Raw genomic sequence first — 23,927 nt, 5'->3', positions numbered from 1 at the left:
AGTGAGGTAATGTGATAGTTTAGAGCATCCGATGTTACATAAAATCGGAGTTGTTAAAGGGGTTAAAGCCGAGCATTGGGATCTATCAAAATTATCCTTGTCAATGTTGATATTGGGATGGAAATGAGAAGGATTATTCTTGAGGCCATATCAGAATTATTTCTATGGCGGAAAGAGGAAAATGTGATGTATCCTATTGTTAAATGTTTGGCGAGATCTATAAATCACATTTGTACTGAATGAATTCCTACTCATCAGATTCATGGAATTTCAGGTCTCTTTGATTTTTGGATTTCTTAGAATTCCGGTCTCCATTAAATCAAGTTGAGATCCGGGTTTTATGTCATGATATCATGGGAAATTGAGAAGGGTTGAAAATTTAAGAACAGTTGAGAGTTGAGACTGTAAGCTTTTAGATCATATGAGAAATTGAAGAGATGTATTGGAGGTACAGTCTAAGTGCAAGTTCTTCGGCACCAAATATGAGATTAAAAGTGAAGACCACTTTTCTGGTAAGATTTTCGGGGACGAAAATCCCTGAAGGGGGGGAGAGTTGTAATATCCTGATTTTGGGCCTAGTCGGAATAGTGGTTTCGTGACCACAAAATCTGAGATAGAAATAATTATTTTATGATTATTTTAAGGTCTATGATATGATTGCATGATTGTGTGAAAATTTCGTGAAGAAATTTTATGCATAAAGTGCTTAATTTGAAATTTGGGACTAAATTGAATAAATTGCAAAACTTGTGTTCTAGAAGTATTTTGCATAAAATTGAATTAGATTATTTATTAGAGGTCCTTAAAGAGTAATTTTACCAATTTCTAAGTCTATGGACAAAATTGGACATGGATGGAATTTTTGAAAGTTTAGTAGTAAGGGCATTTTGGTCATTTAGCGGTAAAATGAATTAAAATACAAAATTAAAAGCCAATTTTGCTCATCTTCAACCCCATGGCCGAATATAGCAAGGAGAAACCATGGCTAGGGTTTTCAAGCTTCCAAGCTCGATTGTAAGTCCGTTCTAGCCTCGCTTTTAATGATTTTTACGTTTTTGGAGTCCCTAGAGCTCGATTTAGCTTATGCTAGCAATAATTTAACCTAGGGTTTATATTTGGAAAAATACCCATAGGTGAAATTTGTGTATTTTGGTGTTTTATGATAGAATATGAGGTTTTAAATTATGTTAGACAACTTGTGCTACTCGGTTTTAAGTGAAAACGAGCAAAAGGGCTTAATCGGTAAAAATACCTAATAGTCATAAGTACATGTTAGAGTGAGAATTTGATGTTGCCATAGAAGGAAAAATGATCAGCATGTCATAAAACATAAGAAAATAGGCTGAATTTTAATTTACGAGCTTTGGGGCAAAAGTGTAAATATGCAAAAGTTTAAGGGCAAAATTGTAATTTTTCCAAAATATGATTTTGGGTCAATTTGAATAATTTGAGTCCTAATTAGACTATATTTTAAATGATAGAGCAAGGAAAACTGAAATTGGGCTAAAATGGGGAAAATACCAAGTTGTGGATGAAATGGTAAAATAACCATTTTCGCATACGAGGTAAGTTCATATGTAAATGTTGGTAACATAGTTATTATTTTAAATGTTTTAATGTTTTTAAATGATATGATAATTATTATGAAATATTATACTTGTGATAATTGTTTGATAATATGTCAAATTATGTGATATACTTGGAAAATGTGAAATACTACGAGTATCGATATCGGCATTCCGTAGAAGATGGTTGAGACACATGATTGGGAAAAAGGTCCGTTGAACCTTAGGAATGGATTAGGATACAAGTGACATGTCACTGGGATATTTGGGCATCCGAACTCGTTGAGTTGAGTCCGGGTTCACTTATGGATGCGAGCGTCCGAACTCGTTGAGTTGAGTCCGAGTTCGTGAGATGTAACTAGGCATCCGAACTCGTTGAGTTGAGTCCGAGTTCACTTATGGATGCGAACGCCTGAGCTCGTTGAGTTGAGTCCGAGTTCACTTATGGGCGGGTTACATGGTAGCTTGGCTACATATGTGGCACTTATGTGCAAGTTATCCATGTATCCGAATTATATTCCGATGTGTTCAACGGGTAAAGTTCTACTCAAATGGAGGAATACTTAAGATGAAAGGGACGATTGGTAAGTGTTGTGAAATGGATACTTTTAACAGGTATGTACTTAACCCTCGGGTTGAAAACTCGATATAACAACAATATGGTAAGATGATAAATGAAAAGGTGATATGAATGTCTTGGTGATGATTATGCAAATGATGTTTTATGTTTGCTTATATGGTTATGTTACTTGCTATTTGCATGTGAGCTTACTAAGCATTTATGCTTACTCCTCCTTTTCATTCCTTGTAGTGTTGACAAGCCAGCTCGAAATCGGAAGCGGTCGGAGGCACGCCACACTATCCGTATACCATCTTGGCATAATGGCTTGTATATTTTGAGTATGGCATGTATAGCATTATAATCATTTTGTATGTATGGTCTTATGATATGGTTATTGAGTGGTATGGAAATAGAAATGCTTGGTAATGATTAGCCATTGGAATGGCTAATCATGATCATATTTGGTATTATGTATGTCAAATTGCTAGCTAATCCATGGAAACCATGAAATAGGTAAAATTTACCATAAAATAGATTCAGACAGCAGCAGTGACGTAAGTTTGAAAAATCACTAAAAATAGTAGAAATGGAATTAAATAATTAATAAGTTATGGAATCGAAGCTTGATGAGTCTATTTTCATATGGAATAAGTGAAACAGGTATATGAGCTATATTTTATGAGATGTTTAAATTTTTGTGAAACAGGGCCAGAGCGATTTCTGGATCCGCTGTTCTGACTTTGGAAATTCACCATAAATTTTACAAAGATAATTAGAAGTCACGCTTTATATGTACAGATTCCTTATTGAGTCTAGTTTTATTAGAGACAAACAGAATAGTCATTGAAGGTCTGTATAGGGAGATATCTGATACGTAATGCACAGAGGTCAGAGTAGTTGAACCCTGAAACAGGGGAGACTTTAACTAATAAACTGTACTAATTGGCCTAACCAAAAATTCTAGAAAAAAATTAGTAGATATATATATGAGTCTAGTTTCAGGAAAAATTTACGGAATTGGATTTTGAGTTTCGTAACTCCAGATATGATTTTTAAAGCGACTGTGATGCAGTTAGCTAGCTTGTCTGGAAATTTTAAAATGAATTGTATGAGCTGTTTAATTAATGAATTAAGTCCGTTAACACCTCGTGTTCGACTCCGGAAACGGTCTTGGGTACGGGGTGTTACAGACGGGGTGTTACAATACCCAACAAATACAGAATCAATAGTTTTAGGTCTGATAATGCTCTTTTTAAAAGCAGGCAAGCTTGCTTTTGCTAAGCACCCCCACACTTTCAAATATTACAAATTAGGGGCATAACTTTTCCATAATTCATATGGGGTATATTTTATTTTTTTATGAGGCACTTTATTAAGAATATGGTTTGCAGAAAGTACGGTATGCATACTATCAGGTAAACCAAAACTTAGGGGTAAAACATTCATAATTTCTTTTAGAGTTTTGTTTTCCTTTCAACTATTCCATTATGTTGTGGGAAATAGGGAGCAAAAAAACTCATAATATCGTCTATTTCAAAAACCTCTTTAAGAAAATTAATGTCATATTCACCACCTCTATCGGATCTAAGACATTTTATTCTCCTATCAAACTGGTTTTCTACTTCTGCTTTATAAAGAAGAAAACTTTTACCAGCTTCATCTTTTGATATTAGAATATAAACCTTTGTATATCTAGAGTAGTCATCCACAAAGGCTATATAGTAGGGTTTTCCACCTTTCCTCTCTGTGTTTTTAAAGTCTACTAGATCAGTATGAACTAACTCTAAAAGTTCAGTCTTCCTATCAAGAAGAGTTTTTAAGGAAGGTCTAGCACGCTTGGTTTTAACATAGATTTTGCATTTATTAAAGCTACTACTATCTAGATTAGGGAGCATATTTATTTTTATGAGTTTTTTTTAGAGAATGAATATTCATGTGACCTAATTTAGCAAGTCACATATCAAGGGATTCAATAATATAAGCATAAGTGATGCCTTTATTATTATTAAGCATAGTCTCAATCACAAATAAACCTCCACTCAGATAACCTTTCCCAACATAATCTCCATTACGAGAAAGTAAAAATTTATTAGATTCAAAGACCAATTTAATGTCTACCTTATTTAGTAATTCACCGCTGATCAAATTTCTACGCAGGCAGATACATAAAAAACATTATTTAATGCTAATTTTTCTATAAAATGTTGTTGAGAGTGATAACTAGATAAAAGCTACTTATCACTTGATAAAGAACAAATTCAATTTATTTTATTTAATTACTTATCACTTAATAAATAATTATTTTATTTTATTTTATTTAATTTTATTTTACTATTATATTATCTTTTAAATATTGTACGTTTACTCTTTATCTATTATTCATTTTTTTGAATATTTTATTTAATCATTCTCATTTTTATTCAAGAAAATTTTGTGTGAACATCAATATTTGAATTTAAATATCAATATAATTTATTCCAAATATTTTATATGTATATTCAAAATGCTTTAGAATTTGTCTTTTAAAATATGCAACATGATCTCAAAAGCTCTTAGTCAAAAAAATAAAATCAATTAAGCTATTAGAGAGAAAGTGCATCCAATTAGGTTTTCGATGACAAAAAAAAGTACGTGATTAATAGAAGCAATTAAAAATTGACATGTGCCATGCCACATGGATAAGTATATTGTGTGGCATGTCAATCAATAAAAAAACAGTTTAAAATTTATTTAAAATTACTAAAATGAACATTTAGAATGAATCTAAACAAATGAAAGTTCAAGTACATATAAATATGGACATTCATTTATCTATATTCATTCTAAAATGATTTAAAATACCATAAAATTTATTAAAAATATAAAATTATTAGAAATTGAAAATAGTGAATTTATAAAATTATTAAAATACATCAAAATAATCAATTACGATAAAAAAACACAATTATTAAGGAGTAAAGTGAAACTTGGCACTTATATGTTATAAATATCAAATTAAGCATTAGTTTCATCCAATATTATCAAATTATTGCTCAACTTTTAAACGCTTTTAATTGAAATTTTAAATATTAATATTATATCAATCAAGCCTTTTATTAGCTTAATCGATATTTTAGACATTAAATATCAATTCAAATATGACGTTAACGTATGAATCAAATTATAAATATGCATATATCAATTATACAAGTATTGAAAAATAATCTAGTACCAAAAAGAAAGAAAATGTCAATAAAATTCAAGACATGGAAAATTCAAACTATTTATTTCAATAAATAAACACTTAGATTTTATTTTAGGATAAGATTAGAATAAATTTGTGGGAGATGAGTGTGTAACACAAATGGTAATTCATTTAGTTTTGGTTTCATTTTGGGATTTATGGATGACATCCCATCATTTTCAACCTATTTGTGAAAAGTTAAAGCGTTGAGACTTGTATTGGCTCCACTTGTTGGATGGGGGTTAATGTAGGTCCACATGCTTGGAAATTCACAACACTATTTTCACTTTGATTGGATTATCAAATGCATTGGACCCACAGTGAAATTGAGATAATTATTGTAAAGTGAAATTAAATAATACAATTATGATAAAGACATATGGTAAAAATTTAAATATCTAACATTTATAAAATTATAAATAAATTAAAAATATTGTAACAAGATTTATGTCAAATTATGGATTTTAATAAATAATTAAAAATTAAAAATAATGATAATAATATGTCAAATATTATTTTTTTATTCTTGATACAGTTATTATTTTGTTTAAATGAAAATAAAAGTTAAATGATAAAGATATATATTTTTGGGGTATTAATAAAGATCTTTTCCATCTATATAAGGAACAATTTTTGTTATAAATGATAAAAGATTATTTAATATAATATCAACGCATTATTTTACTTAATCATTTATAAAAATATTTATTTATTATCATGAAAATACAAAAAACATTATTATAATGAAACATTTTTAAAAATAGAATTTTATATGTAAATTTATGAAATTATCGCAAGTAGTTGAGGCAACTATTGTTTAACCCAAAGATTTGGGAGCATGGCGTCATTCACATCTCGAACGCAGAATTCACTTCCACTGGTTAGCCTGTCCCATTCTTTCCCTCTATCAAAGTGGCCGCCACTAACAGCAACCTTATATTCATTATTTATTTTTACTTTTGAAGCTAACTATTGAGTTCTTTAATCCCCATTTGCATTCAATAATATAATTCCAATACAAAGATCATGCTTACAGCCTTAGAGAAGAGGATCCACACTGGGTGGAGGACTGATGTTTTTCAACCAAAATTTACTCCAAGGATGATGTGCTAACTAAAAATGTTGATGCATCATTCGATTTTTCTAAAAGGGTGCATAAGTTAATAGAGGCAAGTATGACCCAGGTTTATTATCATTAAATTCTTTGAGACAAAAATTAGATTCAATTATTATGATCCATTTAGATTATCTATTAATATAAGTTATTTTCCCGTATTATGATCCAACCACATGATTCAACTTAATATTAGTTAAACATTAGATAATCAATAAGCTAATATTTTCTTTACATTTTGCTTTGCTTGTAAAAACTGTGAGAATATTATACAAAATGTATTAATGTAAAAAATAGAATTTTATTAAACCAATTTTTTTAAAAAATTACAAGTACATTTGACGATATTATTACACTAATGGTATTAGATCCCAATATAGGCCACATTTCCTAAGCGTCAAACTATTCGGGCTAAGTCTAATTTGGACCAATCTCTTCATAAGGTGATGTAGGTAGATGAAATTTGTGACTTGAACATCATCTTTGTAATACCCCACACCCGTACCCTACGTCGAGACGGAATACGAGGCGTTACCTACCTTAAACACATGCATTCCTACGTTTCTAAATCATCAAGACCTGGTCAAATTTAAAACTTTGTCTAAACTTCTTCAATATAGCCTACGATACTCCAAACGTTCATTTAAAAACCAATTAGGACCAATTCGGGTCCTTCAACAAACTCTGAAAAATAACACTAGACACAGGGCACACACCCGTGTAGGAGGGGCAACATGCCCGTGTGACTAAATCGACATGGTCGTGTTATTGGCCCGTGTGGCTCACACAGCCTAAACATACAGGGACACACCCATGTCCTTTACCCGAGTGGAATTAATTTCAATTTCGAACCTACAGGGGTTTTCACACGGCCTGGCACATGCCCGTGTCTATGGCCCGTGTCCCTCGCACGACCATGACACGCTCGTGTTCTTAGCCCGTGTGCAAAAACCCGGACATTCTATTTCTAACGTCAGCAATTCTTAAGGGTCATCACACGGTCGAGACACACGGCCGTGTTTCAGCCCGTGTATTTACTATCATGCATACTAACTTACAAATTTCACGTGCAGGGGACACACGACCGGATCGCACGCTTGTGGGGCATACCGTGTGTCACACACAGTCTAGACACACGCCTGTGTGTCTACCTGTGTGGGCAAAAAAAAAATAAGGCTATCTACCAAGCCTCATTGTCACCCTTACTCACATAACCTACACAAAATCAATCAACACTAATATAAGAATGATCCATATAACTAAAACAGCCACAATAGGCAACATTTCACATATGCAATATACTTATTCATGAAAATAACATCTTTTATGTATATATAACAAAACAAATATTAGCCCTCATTCAAGGCTTATTACAAAATAAAGGGTTTTAGCCCAAGCCAACACATTTGGCCAATTCCCAACGACACAAAACATTAAAGCCTAAGCCTTATACATGCCATACTCAAAACAAGTAATCTAACTATACCGAGTGCTTCGGCTGATAGTGTGATTGTTGGCTCTGACGTCTGTTGGTCCTCGAGCTATTTAGGCGGCGCTATAAGAAAATGGAAAGGAATAGGGTAAGCATAAAACTTAGTAAGTTGCATGCAATAAATATAACAACAACTTTGCCATTCATCATCATACTCATAGTACTTAAGTAGGCATAAGCACAACTTACTCATCACTAGCCAATACATTTCACATAGTACATATTGAGCTCACATCTCATACATTTCAAATAGGTACCTGTACCACTCACAACATGATTATACTTTTCTTATTTAACTTAACTTGTGACTCTTCCCGTTGAACCATTCGGAATGCTATCGAATATTCATTAAGCCTAAAAAATAGGGTATAATACCAATTTCATGTTCCAGACACGATCTTACACTGGCTCACAAGTCAAGTCGATGCCATGTCCCAAACATGATCTTACACTGACTTTAACATACCCGTGCCGATGACATGTCCCAAACATGGTCTTACACTGACACATCCCAGACATGTCTTACATTAGTACACAATTAACCCGAATGTCATGGCATGAATATCTGATTTGTTTCTAAGATTCACCCGGAAGTTCTACTATCCCAAGATTCATCATACATGATCATTTCCACAAACAAGCAATTTATGCTATATCAATTCAAATAGATATAATAACATTGTAGTTGTATTAATTACATACAACTTACCTCGGTATACAAAATGTAGGCTACTTGTTTGGCTTAGTCCACTTGCTTTGCTTTTCTCCGGTCTAGGCCTGGATTTTGCAATTCTTGATCTATAATGATAAAAATTCACAAATTTAATCATTTTAATGATCTAGGTACTCAATAATTTATAATTGGGAAAAATGACCATTTTACCCCTGGGTCTAAAAATCGATTTTTTATCAAATTTCTTCATATCTTAAGCCTAGTAGAACCCTTTTTACTCTTATAGCAACCCAAAATTTCCATTATTTCTCACATCTATCATCTAATTTTCAACTTATGCAAAATGGTCCTTAGTTAGGGTTTCCTTGAAAACTTCTTCACAAAAATTGTTTATTACACATCTAATACTCATATTATTTCATAAAATTTCATAAAAATACATGAACACTCTCATGGTAAAACCCTATACTTTCAACCATTTTGCAAAATGGTCCCCTCATTTGAAAGCTCATGCTTCAAGGGGTCTAAAAATGTAAAAATCATCAAGAAAATTATCAAAACCACTTACTTGAGAGAGGGATAAGTTGCTGAAACTTTCAAGCTTCCCAAGCCCCTCTAATGGCTGATATTTTGGTGGGAATAAAGAAAGAGTAAATAAGATGAAGGTAAATTTTTATTTTATTCAATCTATTCACTTAAGTCACCAACCCACCTAATTTTTTTGACTTTTCTATTTCCTTGTCCCCATGGCCAGTCATGCTATTCTAAGAGGTCTAATTGCCCTTTAAAGATCTCCAATTAAGGTCCTCTAGCTATTTGATACCCTTAGCTATCAAAATAGGACTCTTGCACTTTATGCGGTTTAGTCCTTTTTCGTAATTAAGCTCATAAACGCTAAAATTTCTTCACCAAATTTTTTATGCACTAATATAAACATGATATAATCTTATAATAATAATAAAATAATTTCTCTACCCTCAAATTAGTGGTCTCAAAACCACTGTTCCGACTAGGCCCAAAATCGGGCTGTTACAATCTTTGGTTTTTAAGTTATGATTGAGGATTTATCGAGAACTGTTTAATCGATAAAACTATAGTCATTTATTTCGAGCATGGTTCCATTAGACCCAAGGGTGATTAGTCGGGGTCAAACCCAAAAGAAAACCATTAGGGGCACTCAAAAAGTTAAACCATTGGAAGAGAGGCTTCGTTGCCAAAAAAGGATGTAGTGAAGATTATAGCTAATGGTTATCCAAAGAGAGGAGTGGTGCAGACATTACGTACGGGATACTGTGGGAATTGAAAGTCTTGAGAAATATGAGGATGAAACGTCCATAAGAGTAAGGTCAGCCTTGGTTTCTTTTTTTTATCTATTTTATTTTATGGCTTCTTTGAACATTATAGTATGGAATAGTCAATGATGTGGTCATCCTAGATTTCATAAAATTGTTAAAGAGTTGTGCAAGACCTTAAAGTGAATATCTTTGCCTTTATGGAAACCCATGTTAATGGTTTAAAGGTTGATAAAACTATAGTTAAGATGGGATTCTCTTTCTCTTATAGAGTTGAAGATAAACTTGAATGATTAAGTTTCTTTGGAGGCATTATATAATCTCTCAATTTATTCACTTACAAGTAAGGAATGTTGCTAAGAAGGAGGTGTTTTTCTTAATAATAGTTTTTGGTAGTCCACAATGATCTAAAAAGGGATTTTTTGTGGCTTACATTAAACTAATTGTGAAGAAGCTTTAAGGGATTAGGTTTTAGCAAGGGAATTCAAATCAATCTTTAATAACGATGAAAAGAAAAATGGATATAAGATTCTGACGAGAAGGTGTAACTTGTTTGAATATTTTGTTTACAATTACAATTTGTAAGATATAGGGTTTGTTGGTCTAAAATTTTATTAGAATAGGGGCCAAATTTTTAAGAGATTGGACAAGTCTATCTATAATGGCTTATAGGATTGTTTCTCTCAAGATTCAACATTTTATCATCTCCAAAAACTAAAATTTCATCACAAGGCTATGCTTGGTATTTGGCTATCCAAGGATACTAACATGAGTTTGGTTGATTTCAATGATTTTGACTAGATAGGTAATATGGATGATGAGAAGAGTAAGTTTAGATGGTGCTTTTGTTTGGCTTTGAATCTGGTTTCTTGGTCTCGTCTATCTAGATCTTCCACTAAAGGTGTTAATTCTAGTGCAATATGCAATTTAATACACTTGAACAAATAACTAATCAAGGCATAAATAATAACTTAGTTAAGCAACTCACTTATCAACCAACCAATAAAACGATTTAGCACATGATTGAACTTAGATTCCACATAATCATTTTAACAAAAACATGGTAGGCATTAATCTATCATAATTTGATACGTCAAATTAGGATTTCTAAAACATTTAAGGAGCTTATTCTCAAGCAATTTAGGTATCTATTCTATTTTTATTTTTAATTTTCACTATCAATAAACATTTTTGCTTAGCTTTACTTGTCTTGGGACCCAAATTGGCAAAATAGTGCTATAGGGAAACTAACAAGGTGTTTGAGTTAGTGTAAGGAGATGAGAATGTCTCGACCTTGAAGAAAACAACATCTAATGTGGGTGTCACTACACTAATGCTATGGAAGACGTGACATCGAGTCCTTTTACTTCAAGGATGGAAAACTTCAACAAGAAATCAATTTGGAGCTTCTTGTCAAGAGAGTCGTGACACCAAGCATCCGAGGTCGTGATATCCTTGAAGGTGTTGAAGTGAAAAAATCGAGGCCATCACCAATGATTTCTTGGCACCTAGACTCTTTAGAACCAAACTTGTGTCACTGTCAAGGGTGTCATGACACCGAAGTCTAGATGTTACGATACTGCTACTTGACGGGGAGAAAGTTATTGCAGGGGTAGTCTTTTGTCCAACATCAACTGAGCACTTCTGCCGTTGGCATGTGAACACTTGGGTGGAGAATCAACACTAAAATAATCAATCTACTTGTTGTGTACTGCAAGTGTGACAGGCTAGTTGTAATATTTTTAGTGTTACAATGGAACACTCAAGTATTCCAAGGATCGAACCTAAGAGAGTTTTGTGACCAAGTGATTCTAATCTATAACATGCAATTTGAGAGTCTAGCTAAATACTCACTAGGTGTTACATTAGAGCAAGTCATAATTGAGGGTGGATTACACTAATTAACTATCTAACAACAGAAAAGGACCAAAAATCGTAAATCACACAAACTATGAAAATAACAAATTCGATAACAGAAATCGGTTGGTTGATTTCCATGTTGTTGGTTAACCTCTGAATTACGGATCTAAATCACTAATAATCCTAAATTTGCTTAATTTTACCTCTCGACCTCACTTTTATCAAAATAGATAAATTAATCTAGTTTATCTCTCGACTTCACCAAACTAACCCGAGACAATCAAGTTGGTACCCAATAAGATCTCCTCTCGGTCTCACTTACCTAAATTTTCCCTTAGGAGCGTCAAATCTAAGTTTTAAATTCTATTCGATTTAGTACAGATTTTTCTCTTTAGTCATTGAACCCAAAAATCAACTACCCAACATTTCCATCAACTAACCACCTAGGATTTAGCTACTCATGCTCATATCTAAACACACTAGTAGCAAATAATCAAGCAAAAATGGCATTAACTTAAACTCAAAACAAAGTAATAAAAACCCAAGGTTTCTTGCAAAATCTTGGAGAACACAACAATGGAAGTAAGGTAAATGAAGAAAAACATCAAAGATATTATTTTTAATAGGTGAAACGAAATAAAGCTAAATAAGATTAAGCTTAAGGATTAAAGTGTAACTACAAGGAAAGTTGAGGTGTTAAAAAGCAATTAGTATCAAGCTATAATAAACTTAACTAACTAACTACTTAACATAAAATTAGAAAAAAGTGAAGTAAAAACCTTAAAAAGATGAAGAAAACAGTAAACCCTAAGCTAAAAAGATGTAAAAGTTGAATAATCTAGAGTAATTTTTTCTTTTTCTCAACCAAAAGAAGCCTTTTTATTCTGATTACAACCCAAAAATTGTGTACAAAATGCCCTTTAGTGTGTATTTTTATTGGTGTTGGAGTTGGACAAGAACTACCTCTACAGTCAATTTTTTCTTTCTCTCAACCAAAAGAAGGCTTTTTGTTCTGATTACAACCCAAAAATTTTGCCCAAAATGCCCATCAATGTGAATTTTTTATTAGTGTTGGAGTTGGACAAGGACTACCTCTGGAATCAATTTTTGTCTCCTCTCGTAAGGGGTATTGTGAGACTTATGGTTTGGTATTGGAATATAAATGTAAGTCTTGAAATGGGGGGTCCTTAGGTGTCTAGGTATTGCGATACCACTGTAGATGTCCTTAATCATCTTTGTTTCAACACTGTCAGGGGTATCACAACTTTCATGCTTCGATATTGCGATACCTCTTTTAGGTGATGTTTTTGTTCATGTTCGGGCCACAGTTGACTCCCTACAACACTCAATCAACTATTAGGGTCCCTATGACACATTTGGTCAATTCAGGTCTTAAAAGTAACATAAAATAAACTAATTCACTTATTAAAGCAAAAAGCTAAAACTAAATAAAAAAACACAGGAAAGACATTCAAATTGCTCGAGAATAAGCTTATTAAGTGTAATAGAGAGCCTAATTTGACGTATCAAATTACAACATATCATCAACCCAAGCCAAAACACAACTTTTAAGGGCATTTTTTTTCTTAAATTTGGAATTGTATCTCAGCTGATAAAAGCATTTTTGGCTGAAAACTTTAAAAGTAGCCAAATTTTCTTTCATCTTTTAAGCTTAGTAGTTAGTTTCTTCTTAATCTTTTAGGCTTTAGTTCATTAAATTTTCTAAGTTTTAGTTGGTTTGGTTGGTAGTGTAGTTAGTTTTTACTGTAGCTTTTCTATTATTTGCACTTTGATACTTAAACTTTGATTTGTATTTTGATTTTCATCCAAATCCCTTAATATATTTTAGTTTCATTTGCTTTCCAAAGTATAAAAATCTGAACTTGTATTTTCACCTCTATTGTTGTTGTTGTCATCTCCTCCAAGCAACCATCAAAGAAATTCCTAACCTTTCTTTCACCTTACTCTTGTGCTTATTTTAATAAATGATTTGAGTATGTGTTGGACTGTTGTTTTCATAAAAATGATGTTGGGTAACTAAATCTATTGTGGTTGGTTGATGAAAATGTTGTTTGGTTAGTTTTTTGTACAGAGACTAAATTGTAAAAATTGAACTAAAATCGAATAGACTTCAAAATTCAGAATTGACACTTATAGGTGAACATTTAAATAGATGAGATCGATAGGAGATCCTATTGAGCATGAATTTAGTTATCCCGAGTTAGCTTGGGGAAGTCGATTGTCTAATTTGGTAAAATGGTGATTGAGAGGTAAAAATGAGTCAATTAAGAGTTTAAGCCTTTAAGATCCCTAATCCAAAGCTAATCAACAACATGGAAGTCAACCAAACACTTGTGTTTCCTGGATTGTTGATTGCGTAATTTTGACTATTTTACAATTTGGTCATTTTCAGTGTTAGATAGTTAATTTAGTGCAATTACCCTTCTCGATTGTGATTTTCCGTAATATGATGCTTAGAAAATAGTTAGTTAGACTTCCTTTTTGCATGCTTTGACCATTAATCACCTTGTACCTAAACTCTCTTGGGCTCGATCCTTGGAATACTCTATAGTGTTCCATTGTAACACTACAAATATTACAACTCGACCTATCAAAATTACAACATATTACGAGATATTTAATTTTAATTGTGTTGACTTATAGCCTCGGTGCACGTATGTTAGGGCGTAGTCAGGCATAAAATTCAAAAGATAAATGTTGAGAAAATGTTCATTAATAGATAAAAATATGATGAACCGCAAGAGTTGAATCCATCTTCCTCCACAAGGTTCTAGCAAAAGTGAATAAAAAATCTACAATAAAAAGAATATAAAAAGAAGAGAAAATAAAAATGAAAACCTAAACTAAGGGTGGGTTTGGATGGGCGGTGTGTTTACCTATGGTTAGTGTAAAACAATGGTAGGGGTGAGATTAGATACTGAAGCGATATTGTAACGTAAGACAAAAAGTAAGCTAAACGTACTGCACTGCACCCCACTGCCTATCCAAATCCACCCTAAGAAAAGAAGAGTAAAAATTGTCTAATGTCTAACCTAAGCCAACCTCCCAAATATTTGATATAGGGTTGTATTTATAGGCAAAAAATATTTAACCTAACATTGACAATTATACCCTTAAGTGACTTAAGCTTGTTTGGACACAAAATTTCCTTTGCAATTTTACATTCGTTAGGCTTCGATGTCATGACATTCAGGATTTGGTGTTGCAACACCCATGGTAGTTTTCATACAGAAGGCTTAAAGGACACTCGGTGTCGCGACACGACCTTACTAGTGTCGTGACATGAATGTTAGGTTATTGGGTTCCTTTCACTTTAACATTTAGCTTGAAGTTACAACCTCGAGGGCTTGGAATCACGACTTTGTGGCTTAGTGTCATGACACTCTATACTTAGTGTTGCGACCTCTAACAAAAGCTAGTCCAAGTTGAGTTTTGCTGAAGTTCAACTTCCTCAAGGTGGTAGAAAGCTTAGTGTCATGACATACAAGCTTTAGTGTCGCAACCTCGGCCTTAGTAGAAGTCCTCTTTGATTTTCGACCTCAATCACCTCTCTACACAAGCTGAAATCAATCATTAGACTTCTAATGACACAATTTTGCCAATTTGGGTGTCAAAAGTAAAGGAAACAGAATAAAACTAAATTCCAACATAATATTTATAAGTAATGAAATGCAACAAAAAACTTCATAAAACACTTGAAAACCAGCTTTTTAAGTGTTAAAAGAACTTACTTTGACATATAGAAAACACATAGATCAAGCATTTGTTACAAAATTTGTAACACCTTATACCCATAACCCATGCTGGGGAGGAGCACAAGGCATAACCTAACTTGATCTCATGCATACAACCAATCTCAAGTCACCGAGACTCGATTCAAACTTAAAACTTTTTCAATATCTACCTTAAACTTCTTATTATGGGCCTATGAGCCTCAATCGACCGTTGAAAACTATTTGGGACTATGCTGGGTCCTTAAACCAACTATAAAAATTTTGTCCTTAAAATAGGGCATACGCCTGCTTGGAAGGGCAACACGCCCATGTGACCAACTCGACATGGCCGTGCTGATGGCCTGTGTGGCTCACACGACCTAAGCACCCCAGGACACGCCCGTGTCCCGCACTCGTGTAGAATTAATTTCTAATTCACACCTACAGGGGTTTTCACACTGCCAGACACACGCCCGTGTCATTGGCCCGTGTCCCTCATACAGCCACGACACGCCCGTGTTCTAGCCCGTTTGCAAAATATGGACATTTTGTTTCTGACCTCAGCATGCTCATAATGTCACATGGCCAAGGCACACGCCTGTGTGCTGGGCCGTGTCCTTCACACTGGTGAGACACACGCCCGTGTCTCTACTCGTGTGTATATTACCATACATACTGACTTGAAATTGTTACGTGCAGGGGACATACGGATGAACAACACACCCATGGGGTTGACAATATGTCACACACGGCCTAGACATACACCCGTGTATGTACAAGTGTGGACAAAATGAGGCTATTTACCAAGCCTCTTTGCGACCCTTACAAACACCTATTTATATAAGATCAACCAAGTTTAATACCAACATAATATGCATAGCCAAAAAAACCATAACCATTAGGAATTTGCATCATCACATTGAATAATAATTAGCATTAGCTAACATTCATGCCCTATACAAACTGAGTATCATAATCACATATGAGCCAACACATTTTGGCTACTTAACCAAAACGCTAAACAAAAGACTCGAGTCTCTATACATGTCAGTAAACAAAAAAATTAAACTAACTATACCAAGGTTTTGAGTGATAGTGTGATCGAAGCTCTAGCTTGGCGGCACTATAAGGAAAAAAAGAAAGAAAGGAAGGTAAGCATGTAAGCTTAGTAAGTACATATATTCAAATAAAGTGTAATTAAAAGAAAACATATTTATCAAACGATAAATTAACATGCATAAAAGATTTGAGTCACTTAAACTTCTCGATCTTATTCTTCCTTTCATTTATATATGCTTAAAGACATCTCATCATAGACTCAGGCTTTATCCATGAGTTCAGTCTACGTACCTCATCAAATTTTCACTAACTAAATCTTTGTATTACCAGTTAAGTGCTCGGAATACATAGGAATACGTAGGGAATTTTTATATAAATTCTATATAGATAGTTAGGGCTACTTCATACTATGATGTGCTCACATTTGAGGTACTCACGAGCCTTTTTATCAGGTAAGGACCTGGACCCCATGGCTATTATGTAACATTCGCTCATTGAGCCACTTACGGGCCTGTGCACAAAGCCAATACCCGAACCCACGTTACCTATAAAATTCATCTCATGAACTCAGACTCAACTCATGAGTTCAGACCACATAATTTTCATGACATGTCCTATCGTATCCTATGCTATATATAGGGTTCATCGGGATTTCATGTTTAACCGAATAGCATCGCATTTGCTCGCAACGTATTATACTCGAAGAACATGTCATTTACACATTCATTGCAACAATCTAAACTTTAGATACATAACCACAATAAGCTAATTGCACATGTATATCATCAAGGTATTTCTAAGTATGTTTTGTTAACACATTATTTACATATGTACTTACCTCGATACAAAATGATGAAGACGAGCTTAGTTCTCGTAAACTTTATTCTTCCCCCGATCAAGACCCGAATTATGTTTCTTGTGATCTAAATTAATAAAATTCATTTATTTCATCAGCACATCGATTTATACACTCAAATTTCATAATTAGGAAAAATCACTATTTTGCCCTTAGACTTTCATAAAATGACCATTTTACCCTTATGCTTGGAAATCGATTTTTATCGGACTTCTTCATATAATAAGCCTAGCCGAACCTTTTTTACTCTCATAGAAATCCAAAATTTCCACTATTTAACACATTTATCATCTATTTTAGAACTTATACAAAATAGTCCCTAATAGGGTTTTCATGAGAAATCCCTTAACAAAAGTTGTTTATTACCCATCTAAGACTCATATTATTCCATAAAATTTTAGTTATTAACACACATACTTTCATGGTAAAACCTTAGACTCTTGTTTATCTTGCAAAATAGTCCCCTCATTTGAAAGCTCATGCTTCAAAGGGTCCAAAAATAATTTCCTCAACCTCGGGTTAGTGGTTCCGAAACCACTGTTCTGACTAGCCCTAAAGTCGGCCTGTTAAAATTCTCCCCCTTTAGGGATTTTCGTCCTCGAAAATCTTACCGGTAAAAAGGTTTGGGTATTGGCTTTTCATGATTTCTTTACGTTCCCATGTGGCCTCTTCAACCCCATGTCTTTTCCATAACACTTTCTCAAGGGGAACGCTCTTATTTCTCAGTTGCTTAACTTATCGAGCTAGTATCTTACCAGGTTCCTCACTAAAAGACATATTCGATCTAATCTCTACTTGAGTCGAAGAAATCATATATGAAGGGTCTGAATGGTATTGATGTAGCATGGACACATGGAATACGTCATGGATCTTTTCCAATTCCGATGGTAACGCTAACCAATAGGCTACCTACTCGATTTTCTCAATCACTTCATATGGTCCGATAAAACACGGACTCAGTTTTCCCTTTTTACCAAATCTAAGAACCTTTTTCCACAGAGATTCTTTTAGAAATACCTTATCACCGATTTGAAACTCGATCTCTTTTCGTTTCGAATCCGCATAGGATTTCTGTCTATCCGAAGCGGCCTTTAAACAATCACGAATCACCTTAACTTTTTCTTCGGTTTCCTTGACTAAATTGACCCCGTGAATCTGACTCTCTCTAAGTTCAGTACAATATAAAGGTGTTCGACACTTACGCCCATACAACGCTTCATAAGGTGCCATATTTAAAATCGATTGAAAGTTGTTATTATAAGCAAACTCCACCAGTGACAAATATTTTTCCCATCTACCCTGAAATTCCAATACACAATATCGGAGCATGTCTTCCAAGGTCTGAATTACTCTATCTAATTAGCCATCGGTCTGCAGGTGGAAAGTCGTACTAAAATTCAACTTTGTTCCCAAAGCCTCTTGTAACTTTTTCCAAAACCTCAAGGTAAATCTCGGGTCCCTATCTGAAATAATCGACAAGGGTACCCCGTGTAGTCTCAAAATCTCAGAAATGTACAAGTTAGCCAGTCTCTCAAGGGAGTAGTCAGTATGCACTAGTATAAAATGTGCCGACTTTGTTAGCCTATCACAATAACCCAAACAACATCCTTTTTCTTTGGGGTTATCGGTAAACCCATCACAAAATCCATAGTAATTCGATCCCACTTCCATTCGGGGACCGTAATAGGCTGAAGTAGACCTAAAGGTACTTGGTGCTCGACCTTCACTTGTTGACATACTAAGCATTTGGATACGAACTCAAAAATATCTCTGTTCATCCTCGGCCACCAATACATTTTCTTTAAGTCATTGTATATTTTCATACTCCCAGGGTGTACTGATAAACAACCACTGTGTGCCTCATTTAAAATCTTCTGAATCAATTCGGTGTCCTTAGGAACACAAATCCTATCCCGGAATCTCAAACAACCGTCAGAATTGACTCGAAAATCCGATTCAACATTCGACTCGCACTGGGTTCTCTTGGATAGAAATTCGATATCACTCCTCTGAGCCTTAAAAAATCTTGAAGAAACGTCGGTCTAGCTTTTAACTTTGCTAGAACTGAACCATCCTTCGACAAGGTCAATCGGGCATTCATTGCTCTCAAAGCAAACAATGATTTTCTACTTAATGCATCGACGACCATGTTCGCTTTTCCCAGATGGTAATCTATAATCAATTCATAATCTTTTAATAGTTCCAACCATCTCCGTTGCCTCAGATTTAAATCCTTTTGGGTCATCAAGTACTTAAGGCTTTTATGATCGGTGTATACATGACATCTTTCCCGGAACAAATAATGTCGCCAGATCTTCAAACCAAATACTATGGCAGCCAACTCTAAATCGTGTATTGGATAGTTCTTCTCGTGAGGTTTCAATTGTATCGAGGCATAGGCCACAACTTTGCCCTCTTACATAAGTACACATCTTAACCCATTTAGAGAAGTATCGCTATAAATCACGAATTCTTTTTCTGATTCGGGTTGTACTAGCATGGGAGCCTTAGTCAACAACATTTTTAGCTTCTTGAAACTCTGTTGACACCTATCCGACCATTCAAACTTAACTCCTTTTTGCAGCAACCTTGTTATGGGAGTCGGAATCATAGAGAAATCCTTTACAAAATGCCTGTAATAACTAGCCAACCCTAGAAAGCTTCTAACTTCAATCACATTACTTGGCAGTTTCCATTCAACAATAGCAGAAACCTTGCTGGGATCAACCCTAATACCATTGCTCGAAACAATGTGGCCCAAAAAGCCGACTTCTCTAAGCCAAAACTCACTTTTGCTATTTGGCATACAACTGATTATCCCTCAGAGTCTGCAAAACGGTTCTCAAGTGTTCGGTATGTTCTACCTTGTCTCTAGAGTAGATCAGGATATCATCTATGAATACAACTACAAACTTACCTAGATATGACCTAAATACTCTATTCATTAAATCCATAAACACAGCAGGGGCATTTGTTAAACCGAAAGGCATGACGAGAAACTCATAGTAGCCATACCGCGTCCTAAAAGTGGTTTTAGGCACATCTGCCTCTTTAACTCTCAATTGGTAGTAGCCTGATCTCAAGTCTATTTTAGAAAACCATGCTGCTCCCTTCAGTTGGTCAAACAAGTCGTCAATTCACGGTAATGGGTATTTGTTCTTGATCGTTCTTTTATTTAACTGTCAATAATCTATACATAACCCCATAGATCTATCTTTCTTTTTCACAAATAACACCGGAGCACCCCACTATGAAAAGCTTGGTCTCACGAAACCCTTGTCGGTCAATTCTTGCAACTATGACTTTAGTTTTTTCAGCTCAGTTGGAGCCATTTGATACGGAGCAATCGAAATAGGCGTGGTCCCTGGTATTAGCTCTATACCAACTTCAACCTCTCTATCAAGGGGTAACCCAGGCAATTCTTCTTGGAATACATTCACATACTCACTTACAACTGGCACTGACTCAACCTTTAATTCTGATTCCTTTGTATTCATTACAAAAGCCAAATAAGCTTCATATCCTTTCCTCAAACATTTCTGGTCAGACATTGCAGATATTACAATAGGCAAGTTTCCCAATTCACCTGATTCAATCCAAAGGATTTCACCATTTTTGCATTTCAATTTAATAGCCTTTTGTCTATAGTCTACTACAGCATCATGGAATGTCAACCAGTCCATACCCAAAATGAAATCAAACTCATCAAATGGTAACAACATCAAATCGGCCGGAAAGCAATGACCCTTAACTACCAAAGGATATTTCTTACATACCTTATCGACTATCACATGTTTGCCTAATGGGTTCGACACTTTAATCATAAACTCCGTAGACTCAATAGGCATATTCATGTTAAACACCAACTTCATGCCCACATATGAATGAGTAGAGTCAGGGTAAATCAAAGCAATAATAGTATTATCGTAAAGAGAAAATGTACCGGTGATCACATCAAGAGAAGATACATCTTCACGTACACATATGGCATAGGTTCTAGCCGGAGCCCTAGCTTCAGACCTTACGGTGGTGTCTCTCATCACATTCTTACTACCAGCCCTAGCTCCCACATTCTTCTGAGGCCTTCCTTTAGAATTTGTGCCGCTTGGCCTTGTACCTTGAAATTTCTCTTTGTCAGTCATCTCGGGATAATTTTTAATAAAGTGATCTTGAGAACCACATCGGAAACAGGATCCATCTTTCATCCTACACTTGCCGAAATGGTTTTGACCACAATGTTGGCATTCTGGTTTAGAAGGTCTAACATTGCCCACACTCATTACGGATGTCGCCCGAGAATTAAAATCCAAATCTTGCTTCTTACAGTTTCGGTGTAAATGTCCTGCAGATGTGTGGGAACCAGAGTAGACGTCTCTGGATTTCTTAGACTGAGATGGAAATGACTTGCTCGCATGCCTCTTCCTTGCATCTCTAGTTTCAGCTTCGATTTTCTTCTTTTCCTTGATTAATTCCTCGAATTTATAGGCCCGATCAACAAGTACCATGAACTCTTTCAACTCAAGGACACCCACTGACAGTCTAATGTTCTCATTGAGTTCGTCTTCGAACCTTCTACACATCTTAGCCTCAGAGGATACACACTCCTGGGCGTACTTACTGAGTCGAACGAACTCTCTTTCATATTCGGTAACCTTCATGCGGCCTTGCTTCAAATCGAGAAATTCTTTGCGCCCTTGGTCCATAAACCACTCACTGATGGATTTCTTCCAGAATTCCTCTTGAAAGAACTCTCATGTGACCCTTTCGTGAGGCACCACTGAGACTAACGTCTTCCACCAGTAATATGCCGAGTCCCTCAACAACAATATGGTGCACTTCAAACATTCTTTAGAAGTGCAAGATAATTCATCGAATACCCTGATGGTATTCTCCAACCAGAATTCTGCCTTTTCAGGGTCATAATCTCTATTAGCACGAAACTCTTTGGCTCTATGCTTCTGGATCTTATCCACTGAAGGCCTATTCCATCTCTTAAAGTCTGTACCCTGGGGTATTACGGGGACAGGTTTAGGGATAGGTGGGGGTGGAGGGGGTTGAGCATTCGGGTTCGCTGGGACGAACTCCGTGTACCACTTATTTATCATGTGGAGAAAAACCTCTCGGGCCTCTTCTCCTCCTCCCTTACTAACCGTGGAAAGTCGATTATCAGATGGCACCACCCCTTTAGTGGGAGCCGGTGCATTACTTTCTACGTCATCCACCATAAATTGATCGGAATCCATTACTATAAGAAAACACATTTAAAAAGGTCAGGAGCCGTCACACTATCATAATTTTATTTATGGCATGTATATCTAGAATCATACACATGCTACGTTAGTCCAAGAACCGACTAAACCGTAACTCTGATACCACTAAACATAACACCCTATACTAGTAACCCACGCCGAGAAGGAGTAGAAGGCATTACCTAACTTGATCTCATGCATACAACTAATCTAAAGTCACTGAGACTCTATTCAAACTTAAAACTTTTTCAATATCTACCTTAAACTTCTTATTATGGGCTATGAACCTCAATCGACCGTTGAAAACTATTCGAGACTATGCCAGGTCCTTAAACCAACTATAAAAATTTTGTCCTTAAAACAGGGCACACGCCCGTGTAGAAGGGCAACACGCTCGTCTGACCAACTCAACATGGTCGTACTAATAGCCCGTGTGGCTCACACGGCCTAAGCACCCTAGGACACGCCCGTGTCCCTCACCCATGTAGAATTAATTTCTAATTCACACCTACAGGGGTTTTCACATGACTAGACACATGCTCGTTTCATTGGCCCTTGTCCCTCACACAGCCACGACATGCCCGTGTCCTAGCCCGTATGCAAAAACATGGACATTCTGTTTCTGAAGTCAGCATGCTCATAATGTCACACGGCTAAGGCATACACCCGTGTGCTGGGCCGTGTCCTTCACACGGTTGAGACACATGGTCGTGTCTCTGCCCGCATGTTTATTACCATGCATACTGACCTGAAATTTTTACATGTGGGGGACACACGGCTGAACAACACGCCCATAGGGCTGACCGTGTGTCATACACAGCCCGTGTGTCTACCCGTGTGGACAATATGAGGCTATTTACCAAGCCTTTAAACCACCCTTATAAACACCTATTTATATAAGATCAACCAAGTTCAATACCAACATAATATCCATAACCAAAACAACCATAACCATTAGGAATTTGCATCATCACATTGAATAATCATTAGCATTAGCCAACATTTATGCCCTATACAAAATGAGTATCATAATCACATATGAGCCAACACATTTTTGGCTACTTAACCAAAACACTAAACAAAATACTCGAGTCTCTATACATGGCAGTAAACAAAATAATTAAACTGACTATACCAAGGTCTTGAGTGATAGTGTGATCGAAGCTTTTGAAGTTACTGGATCCTCGATGCTAGCTTGGCTGCACTATAAGGAAAGAAAAGAAAGGAAGGTAAGCATGTAAGCTTAGT

At 35.2% G+C, this 23,927-nt stretch overlaps 1 protein-coding gene across 1 annotated transcript; it reads right to left on the bottom strand.

Moving 5' to 3' along the window:
* Positions 1 to 20,726: 20,726 nt before the first annotated feature.
* On the bottom strand, positions 20,727 to 22,133 carry LOC108458680 (uncharacterized). The gene is made up of 2 exons (XM_017758086.1): positions 21,374 to 22,133; positions 20,727 to 21,016 (listed from the first exon to the last, which is right to left on the bottom strand). The coding sequence occupies exons 1-2, from the start codon at positions 22,131 to 22,133 to the stop codon at positions 20,727 to 20,729; spliced, it is 1,050 nt and encodes a 349-aa protein (XP_017613575.1).
* Positions 22,134 to 23,927: the final 1,794 nt, after the last annotated feature.

Source organism: Gossypium arboreum, chromosome 4 (genome assembly GCF_025698485.1).
Source record: "Gossypium arboreum isolate Shixiya-1 chromosome 4, ASM2569848v2, whole genome shotgun sequence".
Lineage (NCBI taxonomy): Eukaryota > Viridiplantae > Streptophyta > Magnoliopsida > Malvales > Malvaceae > Gossypium > Gossypium arboreum.
This window is presented reverse-complemented; position numbering and strand designations above follow the sequence as displayed.

What these genes read in the sequence shown, in the direction of transcription:
- LOC108458680 (XM_017758086.1), bottom strand. Translation starts at nt 22,133, where the DNA reads ATGGACCAAGGGCGCAAAGAATTTCTCGATTTGAAGCAAGGCCGCATG. An exon ending in TTCTCTTGATGTGATCACCG is followed by an intron (nt 21,017 to 21,373) that starts GTACATTTTCTC and finishes GGATTGAATCAG; the next exon opens with GTGAATTGGGAAACTTGCCT.